This window comes from Panthera pardus, unplaced genomic scaffold, assembly GCF_024362965.1.
Source record: "Panthera pardus isolate Hobbes unplaced genomic scaffold, ASM2436296v1 HiC_scaffold_124, whole genome shotgun sequence".
Lineage (NCBI taxonomy): Eukaryota > Metazoa > Chordata > Mammalia > Carnivora > Felidae > Panthera > Panthera pardus.
Genome location: NW_026526682.1, coordinates 170902 through 197157, shown reverse-complemented (window position 1 = coordinate 197157; position 26256 = coordinate 170902). Strand labels below are relative to the sequence as shown.

Below are 26256 nucleotides of genomic sequence, written 5' to 3'. Positions count from 1 at the left end.
ACTCATTCTTACAGCTGAGCACTTAAGAAATCCCTTTTTCTTGTCACTGAAACATTGCAGAAGAAAGGGAGCACCTGAGGGGCCAAGGTGCCCTGCTAAGCTCTGTTGCCAGTCAGTCATGTCCTGGGAGCAGTTTTTCCAGAAGTGATGATGGATTTGTGTTGGTCCAATCATTCCCTTGTGATGAGAGTCACAGGCCACTTGTCCTTGCCAGCCCTTGGAGGTCTCACCTGCTGCCTCCACCTTGGGAAGAGGGAACTGTTGGGAGAACATTTAGCTCTTCAGGTCCCTCACACACCTCCTCCTCAGAGGGATATCTGGCCATCACCTCACATACCACATGGGGCCCTGCAGGGCCACTTTACCACAGAAGGCATCAACTCTGGGCACTGAAGCTTTCTGCAGCCACACAGAGTGATGCCCCATTCAGGAACTCAGCATAATAAACTCTGTAGTCACTTCCCTGGCCTTTGGGGACACTCCTGGCAGCAAGGGAGTGCTGAATTGTGCTAAATGAATACTGGCACTCACACACTACAGGTTCTGAAGCCACTTTCTCAACTTCTGTGAGCCTTCATTTACTCAGCTGCAGGGTGGGAGTAACAATGATGCCAAAATCACAAGTTATTTTAACGATTAAATGAAACAATTCTGTAACTACTGATCAGGGTAAAGGTATTCTCTGATTTATTTGTTTGTTCCATGTGAGACTATCAGACCAGCCAATGTAGTCAGTCAAACTTGGTCATGGTTACAAGATCCACCTTCTAACATTTTCCCAGGCTGCTGCCAGCCCCTTCCTGGACCCCATTCTTGTTGTGCTCTCTCTTCCACAAGTCTGCTCCCACCTCAGGGCAGCCCAGCTTTTCCTCAGGGTGCCAGTATTTTAAGAAATACCTTGTGCAATTAAGATTTAATCAAGTTTTTCTTTCTAAAAACAAAACAAAACAAAAACCAAACAACAACAAAAAAAGACAAAAAACCTTTGGTGGCTGCCCATATCCTTTAAGATAAAAGTCAAAACTCCTTGACATGGCTTTCAGCCTCCTTCATGATGCCTCACCCCTCCCTCCTCACGTGCACCACACCACACAGCCATCCTTCCTGGTCCTGCAGTGCCCTGCACACACCCTGCTGTGTTACACCCATGTCTTCTCACACGCCTCTCCCTCTGCCTCAAATTCCTGCCCACACTTCTGTTCCTATGACATATTCTGGAAGATTCTAGATCCCACCACACTTTGTATGCACCTCTAGACTATGTTCCTGTGTGTCACCCATGGTGCAAACATGCATCAACAATTCTGTCCTCTGGAGGTCAAGGGCTGTGTTTTCTTCATCTTAGTAACCACATCTTCTACCCCTTAGTAGTGTTTAGTGCATTAATATATGCCATTCCCTCCAGAAGGGAATTGATTTCATAGTCTGCTTCCAGTGTTCCAGCATCCCAAGCCAGCTGACCTGTCCTCCTCAAGGGCCAAGTATAGGCCTCCATTATTACTCTCTCGTGTGCATCCAGTGCAACTCTGCTCCCCACCCACTGGCTTCTGCCCCATCACAAATGAGAATTTATGTGCATCCACACTTTATATTTAACTATATGTGTATGTATCTTATCTGTGGGTAAACACCAGGGTGCTAATTATGGCAACTTTCTCAAACTTTAAGCATGTAGTTTGTGGCTATGGAACAGAATAAACTAGATTGGCCAACCAAGGCTTGAAACCACAATTCCATATCATTTTGTTAAGACAAATGAAGTGAATTCCCCAGAGATAAGCTTTATCACATTCTGAGAGTAGTAAAGTAGTGATGGTAATAATAATTCTACAGCCCTAATTATCACCAATTAATCCTAGAATAACGCTAACATCGATTGCATGTTTTCTGTATGTTGAGCAGAATACTAAGGAATTTTACATGTACTGATTCAATGTTCACACCTGTACAAAGGATCCACCACTTATGGTTGTGTGACCCTGAGTAATTATATTGCTTCTTTTTGCCTCCGATTTCCTAATGAGTAAAGTGGGGAGAGTCATGCAGTCATTACTACCTCATAGTAATTAAATAAATTACTGTATATAAATGCTTAGTAATCTTCAAAACATGACCCCCTTACCCTCAAAATTCATCTGAACCTGAAGTTATCAGTCTTAACCAGTAGGGTCTATTACTTCGGAGCTGCTAATATGGCTCAGGCTGCCCAAGGGAATAACTAAAACCAACAGGTAGAAGAAAGAGAAAGCAGACTCATAATTTTCTAATAAAGCCTTTAAAATTATAAATGCAGCAATTTTACATCTTCTCTATCTTTGAGAAACTATTCTTCATGTGTAAAAGGAAGCATATATAAAAATACGCGTGGAAGCCTTATTTGCAAGAGTGAAAAATCAAAGCAATCTATATGGCCATCAATTTAGAAATGGCTAAATAGACTGTGGCAGAACCAATACATTACTAAGGAATAGGGACAAGCAACAATGTGACTTTATGCCTCTCTACAGTATGTGCAGGGCACATACTGATCTAAGTGCTTACATAAATTAATTCATTTAATCCACACATGAACTTAATGGGTATAGGCCCACTATAATCCCTTAACAAAGGAGGAGACTGAAGCTAAAGGAGGGTCAATAATTTAGATCATGCAAATAACAGATGACAGAGCTGTGATCTGAATCCATGCAGTCTGGCTCCAGAGTGCATCCTCTTCCCCATTCTACTAATCTGTTGAGTGAAAAAACAAAAAAAAAGCAAGGGTCAGACACAAAAAGTATGTGTACACACAAATGTACACACAATGCAATACTACATTGTTCCTAAATATGTACATAAATTCAAGAGAATGACTTACTAAAAAAATCATAGCAAATTATAACATTGGCTGCCTGTGCAAGGCAACAAGACTTATGAACAAGGATTGGAAATGGTGTCCAGGAGGAATTTTACCCTAATCTAAATTTTACCCTAATCTAATTTTACCCTAATCTTAGCTTTTGAGAAGACAATGTATTTCAGTATTGTAGAATGATTAGAAACTTAATATAAAAATGGCTAGAAGGAACCAGCTACTTCAAGTTAAATGAGTTCCCTAATCCTAAAAGAATTGGTCATTTACAGCTTAGATTGCCACTTTTAAGGAATTCTTTAGAGAGGACCCAAGCATCAGTGAGTGAGTGGGATGCAAGGCCACCTACTGGCCCAATCCAGGTGGTTGACACCTTAGGCAAATAAACTTAACATGCTCCAAATTACTCATTATCTTTTATCATCCAACTTCTCATCCTTCTTGTCTGCCCTAGCTCCATGAAACACCTTGCTTATATTCACCAAGATTAAATTCTAATTCCTTTTAATTTCTGTCCATTTTTCTAACTTCTTTACCCACGCTACGTAACTTTAACTATTCTTCTACAGACTTTTAATCATTCAAAGATGACTATTCATTAACCCCTAAGTCTTCTCTTCCACATGCTAGTTGTAATAGTGGTGGTGAAAATAAGTAGTGATGGTGATGGTGATGGTGGAGGTGGTAAGGGTGGTAACGGTGAGAATGAATCACAGTGGCAGTAGCAGGGGTAACAGTGATGGTGGTGGACATAGTGAAGATGGTAACTGATGGTGGTGGTGGTGGCAATGACTGTGGTGTCAGTAGTAAAGAAGATGGTTGAAGTGACGATGCTGATGACAGTGGTAGTCCTGCTAAAGGGAGTAGATGTGATAGTGGTGATGGCAGTGGGAATGGTGGAAATGGTGACATTGGGGATGACAAAGTTGGTAGAGGCAGTGGAGCTGGTGGAGGTGATAGCAGCAGTGATGATAATGAGCAGAATCAGCAGGAGTAGTAGTGGGGAAGGTGGTAATGATGATGCTATTGAAGCACTTTAATATTGAAACTACTAGCACTAGTATTGAAACAATGCAATATAGGCATGGTGGCAATGGCATTGAAGATGATGGAAATAGATATGTTGAATTCAAACTAGGCACAAAGCAAAAAGCACCTCTATATGTAAGGCTGGTTACCTGGCTGCTTAGACCCAAGTCCCTCCTGCTTTATTGCTGCCATTTGGCAGGACGGGCAGAGGGGAAGCACATGGACTGAAGTTAGAGCAGCAAAGGGGATGACACTTCCCAGGAGGGGTGGGCTGTAGGATAGCACTTTCTCCTTCCCAGCCATAGCAGTTTTTTCTGCACCTCAGCCTCCACGTCCACTTCATTTAGGGTTTGTCCAGGATGGCAATTTCTGTGTGCATTTGAGAGAAAGAAAAATGGGAATACAGAGTAAGGTAAGCCCACCAAGGGAGGCTTTTCAGGTGTTTCTACCATGGGCTAGACTTGGCCAGACCTGTCAGAGCCTGGCCCTACTAGTTGTCATTTCCTGTGGGGAGAGGTCAACAGGCAGAAGTGTGAGGTCACATTCCAGTGGTGTTGGCAAGGCCCCACCAGCCACACCTGGCTCAACACCCGCACAGACATGGAGCCCTGCTGAGGGACACTTGGCCTGTTTTGCAACAGATGGAAAGGTGAGCAATTAATCTCAGGAATCAGAACACAATTTATTCTAAAGGAAAAAAATGCTGTGCCTATAACATCTTGTGCAGAGTAACCACAACAGCCATGGCATCTCTGGAATTCAGTGGCATTTCTGAGACTCATTTCAGCAAAGGCAACATGTAAGTTGGACTCATACCAAGTTAATTCCATCCCCATCATCCAAGAGTTTGGCTGAAGCACCTCTATTATCTCAAATTTGATTTCCTGAGGGATTAGGCACACTAGGCAGCAATTACCATCACCTTGTTCTCATCTCTTTTTGTGCTTTCCCCTGAAATTACTGGCTTGCCAAGATCTGACATTTACTGAGCAAGGCTCAGGGTTAAGTGTGGCATCCATATATCCTGTCTGTAGCCAAGTCTTAAGTAGTGATGATAATGATGGTGGTGGTAGTAGCATCAGTGAAGGCTCCAAACAAGGACTGGTGACCCACTCACCATGACAAGCTCATCTTCCAATGAAATAGCATCCTTCTAGAGCCCCAAATGCCAATCATCCTTAAAATCTTACTCTTTCCTCTTCTTCCCCTTCTCTTAAAGGTCTGGTTACCTGCTCCCTCGTGGGTACAATCACCTTGGTTATGACATTTCTCCACATCTATAAGACACCACTTCATAACAGACACTGCACTGAGTACTAAAAATTGGATGCTCAGTAAGTTTCAGTTCTACCCTCAATTTCTTAGCCCGGCAAGGAAGATAGACATTAACAAATAATGTAAACACAATATGGCAGGTGGTTTTTATTTTTATTTTTTTTTTAATGTTTATTTATTTTTGAGACAGAGAGAGACAGAGCATGAACGGGGGAGGGTCAGAGAGAGGGAGACACAGAATCTGAAACAGGCTCCAGGCTCTGAGCTGTCAGCACAGAGCCCGACGCGGGGCTCGAACTCACGGACCGTGAGATCATGACCTGAGCCGAAGTCGGCCGCTTAACCGACTGAGCCACCCAGGCGCCCCAGGTTTTAAAAATATAATAGGGGTGCCTGAGTGGCTCAGTTGGTTGAGCATCTAACTCTTGATTTTAGTTCAGGTCATGATCCCAGGGTCATGAGAACCTGTGCCAGGCTCTGTGCTGAGTGTTGAGCCTGTTTGAGATTCTCTCTCTTTCTTTCTCCCTGTCTCTAGGATGGATGGAAAGATAGATAGATAGATAGATAGATACATAACTCAGGCCATTTTAGGGGTTCAGAAAGGGGGCACATAACCTAGTGTTGGAAGAGGCCTCTTGGATTGCATAATATCTGGCTTGGCTGAGAACCTCCTTTCCATTCCGCCCAAAGCAAGGTCAACTTAGGGGTCCCAAACCCTAGACATCCCCTGTTGAAGAGAGCCACAATAATGTCCCCCATTCCATTACAGAAGCTAAGTAAGTAGGCTTTAATTCCAGCTTCTAAAGGTCCTGAATTTTCTGGGTTCCTCAGAGGTCTCATCCCAGAGGAGGATTTGTGTGTGTATGTTTTGCCCGTGCCTAGAGCGATGGGTTACAACTACACACCTCTCAGAAAACACTTGCTGATGCTGATGTTGATGTTGACTTATATCCCATAGGATAGCATAGTCTGAAGAGCATGGGTTCTGGAGTCAAACAGACCTACCTATAATTCTGGCTCAGTTACTTTTCAGCATGTGACCTTGGACAAGTTCTTTATATTCCTCAGACCACACTTTGTCATCTGCAAAATGTGGGTAATAGGAATACCTGGGCAGCTTAGTCAGTTGAGTGTCAAACTTCAGCTCAGGTCATGATCTCACAGTTCGTGACTTTGAGCCCTGCATTGGGCTCACTGCTGTCAGTGCAGAGCTTGCTTTGGATCCTCTGTCCCCCTCTGTCTCTGCCCCTCCCTTGCTCATGCTCTCTCTCAAAAATGAATAAACATTTAAAAATAAAATATGGGTAATATTCTCACAGTACGTGGTAAGGTTCAAATGAAGAAACACTAAAATAGTGAACATAGTGCTTTTCACATAGTATGTGCTCAACAAATGGTCATTGTCAACATTGGTAATAATAGCATTAAGTACTGAATGAGTGACTCAGAGAGAAACATGGGAGAAAACTGGACAAAAGGGACAAGGCCAGCCAGAGCCCAAGCCCAACATTAGCCTTAGGGAAGGCAACACCACTGGAGAAAATCTGCCCTGGAAAGATTTCCCCTGATCACATCTCCACCCTCAGCTCCCCAATGACACCTGACATTTTACCATAAGAGCTACATTCTTCCAAATATAATTCTGACCCTCACAAATCACGTGCCCCCAGATGGAAACCCTCTTTGAACTAATATCAGATGTGTACACTCTGTTTTAAATGAATTGTACAATCTTTCCTTGAGTTTGACATTTAGTCAAACACCTATTATTTTCCAATAGTATTTCCAAATAATAGATCTTGTTTAATCCTCACAACACCCTCAATACATAGGCAGATAAAGCCTTTTATACCTAGAGATGTAGCCCTAAGAAGGTTAAGTAATGTATATGCGGCCCCACAACCAGTGAGTGGTGAAACCAGGACTCTGCCCCATGTCTCCTGACACCTGTTCTGTCACCAAAGTCTTTCCACAATGCAGAGACGTTTCTGAGGATGATCTGGGTATAGAATGGAAGAGTCTGGGGGCTCCAAAGGAATGAGTACAACTCAGAGGACACACTGCCTGCTTCAGGGTGACTCTGGCCTGCCCCTGAAGGCAGAGCTCTGGGTCAGCTCCTGAGTCTTAGTGTTCCCCAGGTCCATGGTGTTTCAGTAGGACAGAGATGGGCCTGCTCTCATGGTTGGAGCTCCCCCACCCACAGCTGAACTTGAGGTCCAACTTCTACACCAGTCTATATTTCCCAGGAACATGTTTGGAACCCTCCAAAGGAAAATAGCAGGGCCCGTGTTGTAACTTAGGGTGTCCAAACTCTCAGTAAATTCACATATTTCCTTCACAGTTTTCCCCATATCCATGTCATCCTTGTACTGTTAATACTTTTCTCTAGCTCAACTCACTGTTTTACTTAGCCAAATTTATTTCAAAGGTATATTACCACAGCATTACTTTATTTTACTTCATCCTACACAATAATATCCATAAATATTATAAATCTGAAGTGCTTGTTCTAGTACACATTAAAAGTAGTGCAAAAGTATAGATAAATATTTCTAGAAATATTTCAAATTTTATTTTATTTATTTATTTATTTTATTTTTTTGTTTGTTTTTGAAAGAGAGAGTGTGAGGCAGGGAGGGCAGGGGGAGAAGGAGACACAGAAGAAGGCTCCAGGCTCTGAGCTGACAGCAGAGAGCCAAATGTGGGGCTCAAACTCATGAGCCATGAGATCATGATCTGAGCCGAAGTCAGACACTTAACCGACTGAGGCAGGTGCCCCGAGAAAATATTTCAAATATTATAAAACTATAGCCTTTGTAGTCTATTCATGGCATGAAGAGATGAGTAAAGTATTTTGACAGTTTATCAAAGTTAGCAAATGAATGAAAATATTAAAACAATTAGGATCTTTTTGAAGGTCAAAAGTAACATTTGTTTGCCTTTTTTTTTTTTTAAGTAAACTCTACCCTTGATGTGGGGCTTAAACTCACAACTCTGATATCTAGAGTCACATGTTCTATTCACTGAGCAAGATGGGCACTCCCAAAGATTTCCCCACCCCCTTTTTAAAAAGTAACTCACAACCTTGAGATCAAGAATCATGCTCCATGGACTGAGCCAGTGAGGTGCCCCTAAAGTAACATTTTAATAACAGTTTATCTATTCCTTTTGAAAATTATCATCCACTTACATATTTACATGTGTGTAATAAAGGTTTTCTACCTTCATCCACAATCTCAAATGTGAAGATGTCATTTTCATTTTTTAAAGGGAGAGATAGGGAGGAATATTTTTTTTCTATTCATTCTCAAATACAAATAAGTGATTATATTCCCAGATTGTTTCCTAATCTTTCCACCTCAATTAGAAATATTCATTCCGTGATCCAGTGTTGAAACTTGGTTCTTTCATATACTAACCCAATAACTGTAAGGTTGATATTTCTTTATACTTTTTACTTTAAGGTAATGTCGAGTGACTGCCCCAAAGTCCAAAACTGTTTAAGGAAATAACTCAGAAATCGAATACATGGTCCAGCACAAACCTTAATATTTTCATATGGGAGGGAGGAAAGTAGTACACAGCTATTACAATAAGAAATGCTTGTGATTCACCAGTGGAAAGCACACCTCACATTATGTAACTCCTTTGTAATCCATATAGGATCTAGCAGTGATTATGAGGAGTAAAATATCTTCATTAATCATGGAGAGCAATTAAATACCATGAATAATTTAATCAGATATTAATATCAATCTATTTGAAATTAAATCACAGCAAAAATCCACAAAACTAAAACCTTCAGAAAACTTCTGAAATTATATAATGTCTGATTATTTCCTTCTTTGGGGGCAAATGGGTCTTATAACTTCATGGAGTTGCCAGAATTAGACCAGAGAACCCAAATTTGGGAAGAGAGAGAAAGTCAATATTCTGTTCAGACTCAAACCAACGTTGTTATAAAGCTTGCAACAATTCTCCTGCCCTTCCTACCTTCTTTTTCTCTCTTACTCTCTTCCTTCCTTCTGTTCTCCACTTCATTCTTTCCTTTTTTCTTTCCCTTCAATAAACACTGACTCAGTGCCTGGTGTATCCATAGGCTCCAGGTTTACTGAGAGCTGCAATGCCACCCCTGCCCTCCAGGAGCAAACAATCTTGTCTGGGAAGTGAAAATAGGACAGAGACCTAATATGTTCCCCACCCAGGCTAAAACACAATGTCCAGGCCACTGACAATTCTAGACGTGGGCTAGATTCTACCAGCATCCACTGCATGTTGTGCCAGGCATGTGCTGGATGCTTGGGATGCAAGGAGCCCCCAGTGTGGTGGGGGCAGGATTACTGTGCTGCAGATGAGGTGCTCCCTCAATCAGATGGGGTGTTGGGCAAGGTTTTTTGGAAGAATGATGTCTGATGGAATATTGAAAGGAAAATAGAAGTTAGACAAATCAAGGAAAGGGGGCATTAACAGATGTAGCAAAAGCACAGGAAAAATACAAAGTTATTAAACACAGCCTAGATCAGTGGCAGAGAGGGTCATTGAGTTTGTCTGAAGCAAAATGCTTCTACAAGGGAATAGTCAAACATAGGCAGTACTGAACCACAAAAAGCCCTTTGGACTAAGAAATCAGGGCTTCATCCTCATGTGGAGACACTGAAGACTTTTAGCTGAAGCATGACCTTATTGGGCAAATCTACTACCATGGCTAGAGAAACAATGGAAAATGATGTGGGCCAGTTTGACATGTAATACCGTTACTGTGGACACTGAGGGCTGGCTGACAGCAATTCCAGGGCCAACATTCCCAGGAGAGAGGGAACAGGTTCTATGAAGAAGAGTCTGATGTGAGGAAAGATACTGAAGTCTGTGGAAAGGAGACAGAAACACATATACACAGATATATATACACACATCACACACATATATGTGTACACATAAACATGGATACATGGACATATGGACACACACCCCACACAGACTCAAAGACACATACACATATCACACATGCCTACACACATGTATAAGCATATAATATGTACACACAAACATGTGTGCACATATATACACAGACAGGTACACACATTATACATGTCCATACACATCATTCATTCACACAAGCATCACACATGGACACATACACATCACACGTGTGTACACACATCACACATGCACACCTAGCCACATACACATGAAAGAAAATATGAGAACCAAAGCTCAAATCTGGAGAAACCTATCTACAGTTTTCACTATTTTCCAATCCCAACTCAAAACACCTCTTCCAAGAAGGCTTATTCAGTGACTCCTTTTCTCTGCATCCCCTTATCCCATGGGCACTTGGCTACTATTGCCCTAAGTGACTTGTTTTTCAAATGCCCCATTAAACTGCTGACTCTTCCTCTGCCCCTTACTCCTACTCTCCCACACATACACTAAAAGGTTTGCAACAACATGAATGGAGCTAGAGAGTATAATGCTAAGCGAAATAAGTCAGTCAGAGAAAAACAAATACCATATGATGGAATACTCATAGATGGAATTTAAGAAACAAAACAGATGAGCAAAGAGAAAAAAAGAGAGAGAGAGAGGCAAACAAGAAAACTATAGTTAAGAAACACTCTTAACTATAGAGAACAAAGAGATGGTTCTGAGAGGGGATGGGCAAAATAGGTGATGGGGACTAAGGAGTGCGTCTGTGATGAGCACCAGGTGGAAGCAATCACTGTGTTGCAGACCTAAAACTAATATTTCACTGTAGATTAACTATGCTGGAATTAAAATTTTTTTAGAAGGTATTGTTTCTGACTGCACATTCCCAAGGGAATCCTGGCCCTGTGAGGAATAGATGGAGACAAAATGAAAACATTTGATGGAAAATAATGACTCTGTGGAGTTAGAGTCAAGGGGAACTGAGGCACTAGGTTCTGCACAAAGAGTCATCGGAGATGAGAACTAAAGGATTGGGGATTGGTTCTCATGCAACTAACCTTTCTCCTCACTTACTATGAAGCCACTCTGTGCACATAAAGGAAGATAAAGATAATTAGCAATCTGTCAGGGAGACAACAAATACCCACTGAAATTCAACAATGAGGTCTTAAGGGTAAAGAGGTTACAGGGCAGGCGGAAGTAAGATAAGGAGCGGGAAAAGGAGCACAGCCACTAAAACTAATGGAGGGCCATGGGGATATGTGCATGATGAAAATGTCACATGGAAAATCAGCACCCAAAATGGAGAGTTTATATGAAAGGAAGGTATAAGTAAGAAGGAAAAAGAGATGAAAGTACTAACCAAGACTTAACACTAATTGTATTTAAATACTGGAATTAAATGTAACTTGTTTTCTCTGCTTTACTTTTCAAGTTATGGTGAGGCTACTTGGTTTTTGTTTTGTTTTTCTTTGTATTTTACAACAGAATGATTTACTAGAAAGTAAGGGGCCAGTTCCACCACAAGGGGATTCACTTCTAGGGAACATTCAGGAGATAAAATAATCCTTCCTCTGAGACCCAAAGTGATCTTTGCTAATCATAGAAGGATCTAAGGCAATAGTAGCTTGCCCACATGTTTCTCTTAATCCCCAGCAATTATATCCACCCTGGGTAATGATACTCTGCAAAGGTTACTCATAGCACAGGCCAACTTTCCTCACCCAACCCTCCTGCTAAATCCCTCCCTCCTCCTCCACAGCAAGCTTAGTGGGGGGAAACGCTCTTGGGGAAGAAAAGTACCCAAAATGCCTCTCACTGGAACAAGGCTAGCAAACAGGGAGGTATGAGAGTTTCTAGGCTCTTTTCCCAGGGGCCCTTGATTCTTGTCATCCCACCTAGTTTCTTCCCTATTACTACCTCTGATCCTCATTTCTCCTTCCTCTCTGTCCAGAGTGAGGCCCTGGGAAGGAGGGACCAAAAGAACACTGGACAGAACTCAGACTGACTTGTATGCGTGGAGAAATTGAAGTTGGGGGAGGGGCATGGGAAATGTGAGCCCAAGATCACAGGTTTAGAGCACAAGAACTCCCAAGACCCCAATACCTCAGAAGAGAAAAGATTCTAATCCTTAACCTTCAGAACAGACCAGAGACTGGGAAACCTCAGAAGTGCCCCCGGGTGCTGCTTCAGGCCCCTCCAGAAAGCTGACCACTGGACCATGGGTGATTAGTATCTCTAGGAAAGCATGATCCAAGGGATATTCTGAAAAATAAGAAAGGGAGATGATAGGGGAATCAGGCACCTTGAATGAAAGATGGGGGGTGGCAGGGGAAAGCAGCTTGCCATGACCAATCTATTTAAAGTAATTTCCATGGAAAACTAAATCAGATTGTATTTTCCCTGGGATATGAGGCTAAAATTCTCATCTCCTTCACTGATGAACAAGTACATATCAAATACTCTGAGTTAAATGGAGAAATGGAAAATTAGGAGCATCCAATCTTGCCTAGATGCTGCTCCTAGTCCAGGAGAGAAGGCCCTAGGAATCCACACCAGATGTGAAAAATGGTTCCATAGCCCTTCACCTTGGAACTCTCTGAGCATATGAAGGGACCCAATGGAAAAGTCAGTAGAGGCACACAAACCAAATTGTGATTATTCTTACATTTCTAAGCAATCAAAAGGTTTGCCATAAATCATCCACCCAATTTCAACAGCTTCAACTGTTGAAATAAGGTATAGTTTGAAGAATGAACAAAAATTAAGGATAACCAGCAAATGTGAGGAAAGAGCTTTCCTGGTCAAAACACAGGCTGGATCCAGATTCTGGTCTTCAGTAGTAAATCCCCTTAGCTGTCTTTGAGTCAGAGAGGTCACATCCAAAGCCTGCTGTAGCCCCAGGGAATTCCTGAGAGACCCATGTAAGAGTTAAAATTAGATTTGAGACCAAAATGGAAAGAGCACTTACCTTGCCTTGATTTTCAATGACTCTCAGTAAAGGAGAGGTATATTGGTGCTGGTCATCTAAAGCAGCATGCTCCTGAAAGAATTTGAGTTAAAGCTTTAGGCCAAAGAGCCTAGAAGGCTGTGGGTCTGAAATGTTTGTGCTTTATCCTTCACATCGTTTTGATTTCCAGATTTTATTTGACTTGGGAGTCAGTTAAAGCAACGATGCATTATCTGCCCATGGATAATCAGTGGATTAACAGTGGACGGGCTGAACCAACATTCTTGGGCCACCAACTACCACCAGGCACAAAAGTCCTGAGAGGCCTCCTCTGACACAGCCTATCTTGGAGCAGGACAGGGCCCATAACTGCTGTTCACTGTTCCTCCCTGCTTGTAAAGTTTATATGTGAGCCCTCAGGCTATGCAGCAGCTGCCCACCTGTTGAAGGAACTCAGCATCAACAATTTCCTTCCAGGCCCAGAGGCTAGAGCACTCAGACCCAGGAGTTTACCTGAACATGTCAGCTCAATACTTTTACGGTCTTTGTAACTACTTCCTGGTCTCACTGCCAACACCTGGAGATAATCTTGTCAGGAGAAATCACAAAGCCTCAGCGGAGTCTGCAGTGGGAAAAGCTTAGAATGGGAAGGCCAGAGACCCAGGCTCTAGTCCCGGGCCTATTGTGTGGCCTTGGGAAATAGTTTGGCTTCTCTGGCCCTTGGGTTGTTCATCTACCTCCAACAATGGTAAAGGTCTATCAGATGACCTCTACCTCCTCTTGGCTCCTACAGTCCACTAATTAACAGAACTGTCCTTGAGCACCTGGGAGCAACCACAAGAGTGAGATCTGTTCCCTGCCTCCTAGAAGGTGTGAACCTGAGCCTGCCTGGGATGTCATCCCCTCATTCTGCCCATATTGATTCAAAAAGAAGAGGCATGTAGTACTTGGAAAGAATGCAAAATTTGGAATCAAAACAACTGAGTCTGAATCCTGGCTTTGCCACTTAAAGGTTGGGGAAATGTAAGCAGTTCCATTAGCCTCTATGGGCTGATTGCTTTATCTGGGAAATGAGGATGACATCACTGAGCACACAGGACCCTTGTGAGGAATAGACAAGACCCATATGTAGCAGCAGTCCATAAACACCAGAGTCTGTCCACACCAGAAGTGTCTAAGCCAAGCAAGTGCAGTCCCTGGGCACACTGCTCATCTTGCATGCATCTACAAGCTATTCAGGAATGTTGGAAAAACTCTGCTGTGGGCCTCCTTCTCCATGCAGGGATGAGCTCCAGAAGCACGCAAAAGAGAGTCATTCAAAAGTCAACACGTCCAAATAAAGCTCCAGGATGCTATAAACTCTCTTTGAATCTTAGGATGCAAAATAAGGAACTAATGGGGACCCAGCTGTCAAGGACAGTTATAAGTTGAAAAAAGGAGACAAGGCTACTGGATGTGTCATTAGCAGGCTGTAACTGGTACAGTAGTTCCTTAAGGGATTGGAAAGGGAAAGTGGCAAAGAAAATGGAACCAGTGGGTGGATGGACCTAGGGAAGCTTCCTGGAGAAGGAATTCTAGCAGCCATGAACCACTAGAGAGCTGTCCTTCTCCCAGTTCTCTAACAAAAACAACCACCTCTTCAAACTGCTGACCCAGGAACGTTGGAGAGAGGATAAATATGTACCCTGGAGCGGGGAGGGGGGGGTGCGGCGGTTCTGAAGCTCTGAGGCACCTCCTGGGCAGGCCTAGAAGAGGAAACTTTCACAGTGAATGTAAACAATGTTACGTTTAGGGCTTCCAAGCTCTATGCCTGCCCTGCCAATGCTCCTGAGCCCTTGCCCTGTGTCTTTTTTTATTCTTTACAAACCACCTGTTGCCCTTTAACCCTCAGTTAGGTAGGTTGTCAGCACTCAATCATGAGGAGGCATGTGTGTAGCTTTAGACACATAAAGACTGTAATGAGTAGGCTTCTATCAGGCTGGGGGCTCCCCATATTCAAGAGCTGTGATCTCCCGTCAGACTGAGGATTGCCTGGGATAGGGACCATGTCCCCCCCACCCCCCACCAGAGCTGTTAGTCAACAGGCATTAAGAATTCCTTTCAGGGGCACCTAGGTGGCTCAGTCGGTTAAGCTTCTGACTTCAGCTCATGTCATGATCTCACAGTTGGTGAGTTTGAGCCCTGCATTGGTCCCTATGCTAACAGCTCAGAGCCTGGAGCCTGCTTCTGATTCTGTGTCTCCTACTCTCTCTGCCCCTCCCACACTCACGTTCTGTCTCTCAAAAATAAATAAATCTTTAAAAAATTTTTTTAAATTAAAATAAAAGAAGTCCTTTCATTTCCACCAGGATTCTGTGAGCAGCTATTAATTCCTAGCACCACACTGAGCACTGAAGCATTTGCTTTCTGGTCCATCCCCTCTAAGGATACAGGTAAAGGCAAGAACAAAGATGTGATCTGTGAGGCTGCAGAACTCAGGTGTGCTAGCACACATTCAAGGTAAGTATATAAGGGTTATAAATCTTAAAAATATGACATATGAAGTCAAAAAACTTCAAATACCCAAGTGTAATAATTCTACAAACTTCCATCATTTCCTCACTGATTTGATGAAATGTGATCATCAATTGCTGTCCACACAGTATCTCATTACTTCTGGTCTCGAGGGATAAAATGGAGAAGCAAGCTCATATGTTCACCTCAGGCAAGGTTAACTTAATGCCTACAAGATCTAGCATTGCTGTCAATACCATGTTGCATCAGCCTCTTCTACAAGTTAGCAAAGTAGAATGTACTAGTTAGAAAGGTTTTCTTATTAAATGCTACCTAGAATAGCAAAGGCAGGCATGGAATATCCCTCTCCAAAATCCACCAAGGAGATCCGTGCACAGCTTTGACAAGGTTTCTGACTCTATTAATGTTCAGTGTAGTACCCAGTACACTGTGTTGGCTGGATCAATGCATAAAGCTCCAGAATCTCAAATCTTATATATAGAAAGAAAGAAAATATCATATCTTTACATACTCCAATTGACATGGGCAATTTGAAGATTATTAGCTTTAAGGGATTACCTGCACTTGAGGCTTCCAAACTTGAGAATTTCATATAGTAACATTTCCCTCTCTTCTGTGATAGACAATTTTTATAGTTTGACAAGTAAGGACTTGAAACAAACTACAACCTCCTGGAGTTTCCATCACTTTTAAACAAAATGATATTTTTAACACACACAAATGTAGGAAGGCCATAATTTCAAAATAAAAGACTTTTCTTCTCAAGAATACACTACTGAGGGGCACCTGGGTGGCTCAGTCAGTTAAGTGTCCAGCTTCGACTCAGGTCATGATCTCACAGTTCGTGTGTTCGAGCCCCACGTTGGGCTCTGTGCTGACAGCTCAGAGCCCGGTGCCTGCTTCGGATTCTGTGTCTCCCTCTCTCTCTGCTCTTCCCCCACTCATGCTGTCTCAAAAGTAAATAAACATGGAAAGAAAAAAAAAAGAGTATACTGCTGATATCCTTTTACTTACATTTTCCTCCAGACTAGAGAACACACAGTAATGGGCCAACATGGGCCCACAGGTCAGTGCTGGAATTGTACATGGTCTACACCCTCTCTCTTTCTCCAGTGCTTCCCAGCTAAATAAAACCAACCTTTGTTATACCCATGGTAGTCATCTAGTTGGGGCTTATTTCCCTTCAAAATCTCACTGGTGCCTCAGCTTCAAGTTGAGAAACATGCTTTCTCCAATAGGTCCTGGCTTCTCCCTTCTGGCTAGTCTCTCAGGAGGAGAGCATCTGGGTTTGCCTGGGTTCATGCCTTTCAAACTAAAACTGGAGCCACGGGTTTCTGAAGGCCACAGTCTAATCAGGACCACTTGATCCTTAAAACTCCACCATAATTAACAGTCAATTTATTATTGGAGCTGTCATTTCAACACACAGATGGGTGGAACAAAGTTCAAATGCCATAATTTAGACAATAACAATTGAGTTCCAGTGATGAAAGAAGCGGGGGAGCATGCCATTCATACATAGAGGTGATGCTACTGATCCAGGGTCAATGGGGAATTTTTGAGTCATTTTCCCACAAGAACTTGCCTCAAGTTACCCATGGACTCCCTTCTGGCCTTGGTGTCCAGGGGTAGGCCACGTTGGAGGTAAGACTGTGCTGTAATAGGAGAAAACAATAAAAACAAAAGCATCACCTTCTGCACTTTATATAACTATTCCTGCTTCCTGAGTCTATGAAACAGGTATTATTCTTATTTGATAGACAAGGTCACTGAGCATCAGAAGCCTACTTATTCAATAGTCAACAAATAACTACTAAGTGCCTCCTATGTCAGACACTGGGTAAGGTGCTGTGACTTTGTCCAAGGTGACACAGCTGACAAGTACCATAGGGAGCACCCAAACCCAGTCACTTAACCTCAAGTCCCCTCCATTCCACGGCTGCCTCATAGGCTGAGGACACTGTTGCCACATAAGACCTCAGGATGTCAGGGCCAAAGGCCATGGTGGGAAGGACCACATGATCCTTCCTTGCTCCTCTGCAAGGAAAGTGAGTATCAACGATCAGAGGAATAAATCTGCAGAAATAAATAGATGTAGATACCCATGTTCCATTAGTAATAGCCCTGTCTATGGTGTAGACTCTTGGGCCAACTCTTGGGCCAGTTATAGCCCTGTCTATGGTGTAGACTCTTGGGCCAACTAAGAGTCTGAGACCTAGTCCTCAAGCACGGACCTCTGTTCACAGCATGAACCCTTTGTCATAGGTTGTGGAAACAATGTCTGCCATCCACTCTAGCCAGCCATCCCTGCTGCCACACAGTTGCATCAGAGAAGGGGCCAGTCACACACTATCTCAAGAATGCCAAAATCTTCATGAATGGGCCACCCTGTGCCTGTAATCAACAGACAGGTGGGGTGACAGCCATGGGTCACATAACTGAGGCCAAACATGAGAGGCTGGCCCAGATCAATAGATGAGTCAGGGCTCAGAGTATAAAACCTTGGGAGCTCCAGTGCTCCTAACATAAGCCAGCATCTCCTCTCCTCACTCAGCTCCTGGTGCTTCAAGTAAGTGTGAGTTCTCCTGACTCTCATCTTCCCAGCTAGTCTTCCCCAGGCCTGTGCAGGCTAGGTGGACTAGGGGACAGATTGGCAAGACCTCTGACCCCTTTGGAAACTATAGGACCTCTGACTTTCCAACTGCATTCATGTTTAGAGGGAATTCAGGCAGGAAGGCAGTGGGGGCTGAGCTGTTGTTGTGTGGATTTGTGTCTCTGATCTTCTGGCCAGAATAGGAACTCCACAAAGACAAGACTACCTTCTATCTCTATGGCACCCCTCTAGGAGCAGGCAAGTGATGGGCACAGAGTTCTATCTATCTCTATGGCACCCTTCTAGGAGCAGGCCAGTGATGGGCACAGAGGGACATTTTGCAGACTGCTCCTATGAGTGGGCAGGATGGACCTTATGCACTGGTCAGGAGAATAGGCTGAGTCTTAGTTCCAGAGAGTAAGGGAGAACAAGGAGAGTAATGCAGACAATGCTGCAAATAGTGGATATTTGGGGAACCTCAGGAACCCAGTGCCAGTTTTTCAGAGATGTTCTGAGAGAGAAATGGCATGAGATGCCATGGCACAACATCCTACTATTAATGGCCCCCATCAACCAAGCTTGGCTGTAAGCAAAGCCTACATCTTCTGGTCAGAGATTCTTATCCAAAGGACCACTGGGTCCTTTCCCCTGTGTACAGACAGGACCAGACCAGGGGGAGACTGCTTTTTCCGATAACTAGCTTCCGGATCATGACTAGGCTCAGTGGGACAGACCAAGAGTTTGAACTAAGAGCTTTTGCAGAGAAGGGGGGGGGGGTGGGCAACAGCCCTCTGACATTCGGACAAACCTTCCTATGTTTTGTCAGGGATAGGTAAAATCCTCCACCCTAGGTGGAGGTTTGTGGGAATTTCTATTTGCATTCAGAGAATCCGTGTTGGGATTGGAGGAGGCATGAGTGATGAAGTGCTCGAACTGTCTCATTTTTCAGGAAGTGAGGATAGAGGTGGGACTGTGGGTTATTTGCTTCCAAATCACTCAGATGCCAAAGGCAGAGCTGGGAGAGAGAAATGTGAGCAGTACCTGGGCTATTTACTGCTTGGTAAAGACTTTCTGAGGGGGAAACGACTAATCCCAGGAGTCCCATATGAGAGTTCTTCCCGGTCTAAACAGAGGGCATCAAGCCCAGCCTGGCCGTGCTGCCCTGGAGGATGATGGGCGTTTCCACGGCTGTCCCTGCCTCTTCCATGCTCTTGCGGTTGGTCCAGTGATGCTCCCCGCTCTCTTTCTAGGCTTCTCTCTCTCCTTAAACAAGATGTCTCACCAGAAAAAGCAGCCCACCCCCATGCCCCCAGTGGGCTGCGGGAAGACCTCCGGCGGGGACGGCGGGGGCGGCGGAGGCGGCGGAGGCTCCGGTTGCGGCGGCTACTCTGGAGGCGGCGGAGGCTCCAGCTGCGGAGGCTACTCAGGAGGAGGCGGAGGCTCCAGCTGCGGGGGCTACTCCAGCGGCGGCGGAGGCTCCAGCTGCGGAGGCTACTCAGGCGGCGGCGGCGGCGGCGGCGGTTCCAGTGGGAGTGTCAAGTACTCCGGAGGTGGTGGCAGCTGCGGGGGCGGCGGAGGCTCCAGCTGCGGAGGCTCCAGCTGTGGAGGCTACTCCGGGGGCGGTGGAGGCTCCAGCTGCGGAGGTGGAGGCTCCAGCTGCGGGGGTTACTCCGGGGGCGGGGGGGGCTCCAGCTGCGGAGGTTACTCTGGGGGCGGCGGAGGCTCCAGCTGCGGGGGCTACTCCGGGGGCGGCGGAGGCTCCGGGCAGCAGGTTCAGTGCCAGAGTTACGGAAGCATCTCTAGCGGCGGCTGCGGCGGGGGCTCTTCCGGCTGCGGGAGCGGCGGGGGCTCCTCCGCCTGCGGGGGCGGCGGGGGCTCCTCCAGCTGCGGGGGCGGCGGGGGCTCTTCCGGCTGCGAGGGAGCTGGCTACTTCTCCTCGCAGGAGACCACCCAGACCTCCTGCATGCCGCAGCAGAGCTACGGAGGGAGCTCTTCCTGCTCTGGGGGCGGCGGCTCCTCTGGAGGCGGCGGCAGCTGCTTCTCCAGTGGTGGGGGGTCGTCCTGCGGTGGGGGCGGCGGCTCCTCCGGGGGCGGCGGCAGCTGCTTCTCCAGTGGTGGGGGGTCGTCCTGCGGTGGGGGCGGCAGCTCCGGTGGGGGCTCCGGAGGTGGCAAGGGCGTCCCGATCTGCCACCAGACCCAGCAGAAGCAGGCGCCTACCTGGCCAAGCAAATAAGGCCAGTTGGACGCCGCGGAGACTGAGGAGCTAGAGCCGTTTTCCGTGGGCGCCTATGGGCTCAGCGCTCTCTTGATATTGCCGAGGTTCCCAAATGCTTCGTGTGTTACACCCAGACGAAGCCTTAGAGTTCTGGGGCTGCTTCTTGTTCTGCAGGTTTTCCTCTTTGGTTTCTGTACAACTACCTCCCAACCCCAGTGCCTCCTCAGTCAATAAATTTGCAATTCATGAGAATTTCTGGGTTTTAGTCACCTTTGTATCTTCCAAGTCACATTTCATTCATTTCCTTTCCTCCGTTCACTCATCCGTCCATATATACATTCATTCAACAAATACTTATTTTTGGGGGGGAAGGGGGTCAGCAGAGGAGGGAGGAATGACTGGCAACCAGAAGCAAAGATGTGAGCTCTCTGTTTTATTGCTTAAGATGGTGAGGTGATCCTCAAACACAAAGATTCTGCGGACAGATTTCCATGAACATCCCCTAGTGGGTTGGATTGCCACTCTGGGTCTTCTTCTTGAGCTCAATGCTTTTTAAAGACAGGTCTGCCCTGGGGAGATGCTGTCTCGCATAGTCCAGAACTTGCTCTGCAAGGTCTGAAGGCAGGGTGGCTTCACATGAGGAGCACTAGCGTATGCTACCCAGACTCACAGGAGAAAGAATAATTGTATATATGTGACTCTCTACAGCGTGTGAGATGTTTACTAGGTACCTGTAGGGAGAGGAGGAAGTACAGGAGCTGTTTCCTGGTCTCTTAACGACGCTTCACCTAACTTAGGAACATACAGCGCAAGTGTATGCAAAAAACATACCAGTACCAGAGAGGTCATGGGGAAACACAGGAAGCATACCAATTAGCAAGGAAAAAGCTCTAATTGCTCTGTTAATTGCATAGGTCTCAAAAGAGATGTAGAGTATCAGTCTGGCCAAGAACTCTCCAGGCCCCATTTCATATCTTGATTCTACTAGCTCTAGGTAAATGTTAACTTATTGATTTACCTGGAGCAAAACACCTGCTACACCAAAAATCCAAAGTACTCTCCTTACCCAGTTATTGCTGGAGACAAAAAGACAAATTATCCCTCCCCAGTTCTTCCATTTAGAGAGTCAAAACAGGTAGCAGCTTTAAAGACCCAATAGTCCAACCACTGCATACTATATACACATATACATATGTATATTTTTTAAATAAAAGTAAGACGTTTAGTTCTGTATCAGATGGAGTAGATGCACTTCTTATCGCTCCAGCTAAATGTAACTAAAATATCTGGGCATAATATATTTAAAAAAACATAAGGACAGTCTAAAAGGTGGAGAGAAGAAGGCAGAGTAGCTAGGGTCCTCAGAACTTGAGGACTGACACTGTCTGTGGTAAGTTCCCTGGGTTTCCTTTTTGCTTCCTATTATCTTAGATTGGGCACTGCAAAGTCTGCAACCAAGAAATGCCAACAGGTGCAAACAAATACCTCCCACCACATCCAAAGGACCAAGAAACATGACCTAGAGAGGCAGAAATCTTTTATGATAATATCCACCTTACTATAACTAACCACCCTGGAAAAAAAGAACGAGAAGATTGGACTTCTCCTTTCCAGTGGTAAGGCGATAACACCCCCTATGCACACACTTCCTTCACTGGTGTAGTATTAGCAGAGACCTGCTGTAATGTAAGATTTGAATAAGATCCAGGGTCTCAAAACATAATGCCTGGAATGTCTAGCACACAATAAAAAATTACCATACCAAGAACCAGGAAAATCTCAACTTGAATGAGAAAAGACACAATCAATACCAACACTGAAATGAAACAGATTTTGGACTTTAAAGATATTATAAAAATGCTTCCACAAGAATTTACAAACACACTTGAAAAAAATAGAAAGTCTTGGCAAAGAAATGGAAACTATAAAGAAGAATTAAGTGAAAATTTATAATAAACAACTGTAGAATTAAATTTTAGAATTGAAAAATATAAAATTCACTGGATGTGTTCAGTAGCAGAATGGAAATCACAGAGTAAAGAATCAGTGAACTCGAAAATAGGTCAATAGAAATTATCCAATCTCAATGACAGAGAGAAAATAGGCTGAAAGAAAAGAAGAAGAAGAAGAAGAAGAAGAAGAGAGCTTCAAAAGCCTGTGGGACAACACAAGAGCTAGCACTCATGTAATCAGAGTCCCAAAAGGAGAAGAGAATATGGGGCTAAAAAATTTAGAATAAATAATAGATCAAAATTATGTAAATTTGGTGAAAGACATAAATTTACAGATTTAAGAAGGTAAGTCAACTTCAAACAGGATAAACCCAAAGAAAGCCACACCAATACATCACTCTATAAAATGAATTTAAAATGAATGAAAGACTAAAAGTTAAGACCTGAAACTATGAAACTCCTAGGAGAAAGCATAGGGATAAAGTTCCTTGATAATGGTCTCAGCAGCAATTTTCTGGATATGACAACAAAGCATAAGCAACAAATGCAAAAAGATAAATAAATGGGACTACATCAAACTAAAGTGCTTCTCACAGCAAATGAAAAACCAACAAAATGAAAAGGTGGCCTACAGTATGGGAGAAAATATTTGCAAATCATATAACTGACAAGGGGTTATAATCTAAAATTTAGAAAAATAACTTACAACTCAACAGCAAAAAAAAAAAAAAAAAAATTAACAACTTAAACACTGGCAGAGAAGCTGAATATACCATTATCCAGACACACCAATGGCCAACTGGTACATGAAAAGGTACTCAACATAACTAACCATCAGGGAAATGCAAGCCAACATCACAATGACATATCATCTCACACCAGTCAGAATGGCTATACTCAAGAAGATAAGAAATAACAAGTATTGGCAAGGATGTAGAGGGGAAAAAACAAACAAACAAAACCTAGTGCACTCTTGGTGGGAATACAAATTGGTACAGCTGCTATGGAAAACAGTATGGAGGTTCCTCAGAAAGTTAAAAATAGGATTACCATTTAATCTAGAAATCCCATTTCTGGGTATATATCCAAACTGAAATCAGGATCTTGCAAAGATATCTGTATATACAATGTTCACTGCAGCATTACTCCCAATACCTAAATGTCCATCAATAGATGAATGGATAAAGAAGACCATGTATATGTGAATATTATTCAGCCAAAAGAAAGAAGGAATTCCTGCCATTTGCAACAACTTGGATGGAACTTGAGGGCATTATGATAAGTGAAATAAGTCAGATAGAGAAAGACAAATACTGTATAATATCACTTATATGTGGAATCTAAAAAAGACAAACTCAGAGAAATAGAGAGCATCCTCATGTTTATCAGGAGTTGGGGGGATGGAAAAAATGAGAAGATATTGGTCAGAGAGTACAACTTCCAGTCATAAAATTAACAAGTTTGGTGGTCTAATGTAAGTATGTGATTATAGCTAATAATCTTGTAACATATACTTGCAGGTTTCTAAGAGAATAGATCTCAAATATTTTCATCAGAAAAAAGAATAGGTAACTATGTGACAAGATGGAGGTAGTAGCTAATATTATAGTGGTAATCATTTTGCAATTTTTAATGTATCAAATCAACATGTTATATAACTTACACAATGTTATATGTCAATTATATCTCAATAAAGCTGGTAAAACATATAATAAAGATGCTTATAAGAGTTGTACACATAAAAGCAAAAGAGAGAGACAAAGAAATGATGTTTATAGCAGCACTCTCAACAATAGCCAAATTATGGAAAGAGCCTAAATGTCCATCAACTGATGAATGGATAAAGAAATTGTGGTTTATATACACAATGGAATACTACGTGGCAATGAGAAAGAATGAAATATGGCCTTTTGTAGCAACGTGGATGGAACTGGAGAGTGTGATGCTAAGTGAAATAAGCCATACAGAGAAAGACAGATACCATATGGTTTCACTCTTATGTGGATCCTGAGAAACTTAACAGAAACCCATGGGGGAGGGGAAGAAAAAAAAAAAAAAGAGGTTAGAGTGGGAGAGAGCCAAAGCATAAGAGACTGTTAAAAACTGAGAACAAACTGAGGGTTGATGGGGGGTGGGAGGGAGGGGAGGGTGGGTGATGGGTATTGAGGAGGGCACCTTTTGGGATGAGCACTGGGTGTTGTATGGAAACCAATTTGACAATAAATTTCATATTAAAAAAAAAAAGAAATGAAACCCACACCAAAAACATTATAACCAAACTTCTGAAAACTAATGACAAAGAAAAAAAATCTTGAAAGCAGGTAGAGAAAAATGACACATCATCTACAGGGAAACTGTGGTTTAAATGACAGTAGATTATTCATCAGAAACCAGGAAGGAAGGAAGGAAGGAAGGAAGGAAGGAAGGAAGGAAGGAGACAAGGAAGGAAGGAAGGGAGGAAGGGAGAAAAGAAGGAAGAAAGGAAGGGAGGGAGGAAGAAATCATGAAGGCCAGAAAGAAGTGGCACATTTTTCAAGTGCTGAAAGAAAAAATTGGCAACACCAAATTCTATATACAGTGAAAATATTCTTCAGGAATGAAGGTGAGATATAGTCTCAGATGAAACAAAACAAAACAAACCAAAGATTGTTTCCAGCAGACTTACTCTCAAAGAATGGCTAATAGAAGTTCTTCTAACAAAAAGGAAATGATCAAAGAAAGCACCTTAAAAATACCAGGAATGAAGAACAATGCAAAGTATAAAATTATGAGTAAATTTAGGACAGTATCTTTCTTCTCTTGAGTTTTTAAAAATAATATTGAAAGTTGTACCAATAACCAAAACATTGATGTAGTTCTCAATGTATGTAGAAATATTTAAGATAATATAATTGGGGAATTTAAGTAAAGGACCAAAATGGAGATAAGGTCTACCTTTCAAAATGTCAATAGCAATAGTCTGTGATAAGTTATGTTGTATACATAATGTAATATCCACAGTAGCCACTAAAATAAAAAACTATACAAAGAGATACAGTCAAAAATATCATCATAGGTAAATCAAAATCAAATTCTAAAAAAAAAAAGAAAGGTAAAATTTTATGGTAGTATAGCATACATTTTCAGATGGTCTCTAACTTACAATGGTTTGACTTAAAATTTTTTGATTTTACAATGGTGTGAAAGCAATACTCAGGAGAAACCATACTTCAAATTTTGAATTTTGTTATTTTCCTGGGCAGCTCCTGGTCAGCCACACAGTTATAAAGGTAAACAAATGATACACTTACAACCTTTCTGTACCCATACAACCTTTCCATTTCCCACTTTCAGTACAGTACTAAATACATTACATGAGATATGCAAACCTTTATTATAAAATAGGTTTTGCATTAGATAAATAATCTAATGCCCAACTGTAGACAAAAGTAACTGTTCTGAGCACATTTAAGGTAGACCAGGTTAAGCCATGTTGTTTGGTAGGTCAAGATGTAGTAAATGCATTTCAACTTAAGATGTTTTCAATTCACAATGTGTTTACTGGGATATAACTCTGTTACCAGACTTGGGTCCCTGGTCCTAGCAAAGGTAGAAATGAGGCTGGACCCAAAATTTAAAAGCACAGGCAAAACTTTATTGGGGCTTATGCTGGAGCACAAAGGAAAGAATCTTTAGGCTGACTCACTGAGGAGAGGTCAGGGAGGATTTTTTAAAGAAACTTAGGTGGGAAAAGTGTGCCATCTAAGCATGTAGAAGTGGGGATTTATTAGCACCTGTGCACTTAAACATCATGCTTCTTCATGAGTTGCATGTCAAATTAACATGTTAAATCTCCACACCTGAGAGTGACTTTTACTATTATAATGAGGAGAAAGTTGGTGAAAGTTCAGCACTGGGGTCCATCTTGGTGCAGACTGGTTTGGACTGGTCTTGGCTTGCTCCTTAGCTGGT

At 43.1% G+C, this 26256-nt stretch overlaps 1 protein-coding gene and 1 long non-coding RNA gene across 6 annotated transcripts; one reads left to right on the top strand and one right to left on the bottom strand.

Moving 5' to 3' along the window:
• Window positions 1–944: 944 nt before the first annotated feature.
• LOC128776409 (uncharacterized) lies at window positions 945–25664 on the bottom strand. Its single transcript, XR_008421456.1, has 3 exons — window positions 25498–25664; window positions 4030–4249; window positions 945–2730 (listed from the first exon to the last, which is right to left on the bottom strand). It is a non-coding gene; the product is annotated as an uncharacterized LOC128776409 (long non-coding RNA).
• On the top strand, window positions 17985–20605 carry LOC128776408 (loricrin-like). Of its 5 annotated transcripts, XM_053900660.1 has the most exons (4): window positions 17985–18114; window positions 19389–19592; window positions 19629–19802; window positions 19839–20605. In XM_053900660.1, exons 2-4 carry the CDS (start codon window positions 19412–19414, stop codon window positions 20369–20371), a joined length of 888 nt encoding a protein of 295 aa, XP_053756635.1. In that variant the 5' UTR covers window positions 17985–18114; window positions 19389–19411; the 3' UTR covers window positions 20372–20605. The 5 variants fall into 5 exon arrangements, with proteins under 5 accessions (XP_053756635.1, XP_053756636.1, XP_053756634.1 ...); XM_053900661.1 differs by having other exon boundaries at window positions 19389–19739; window positions 19860–20605; XM_053900659.1 differs by having other exon boundaries at window positions 19389–19802.
• Window positions 25665–26256: the final 592 nt, after the last annotated feature.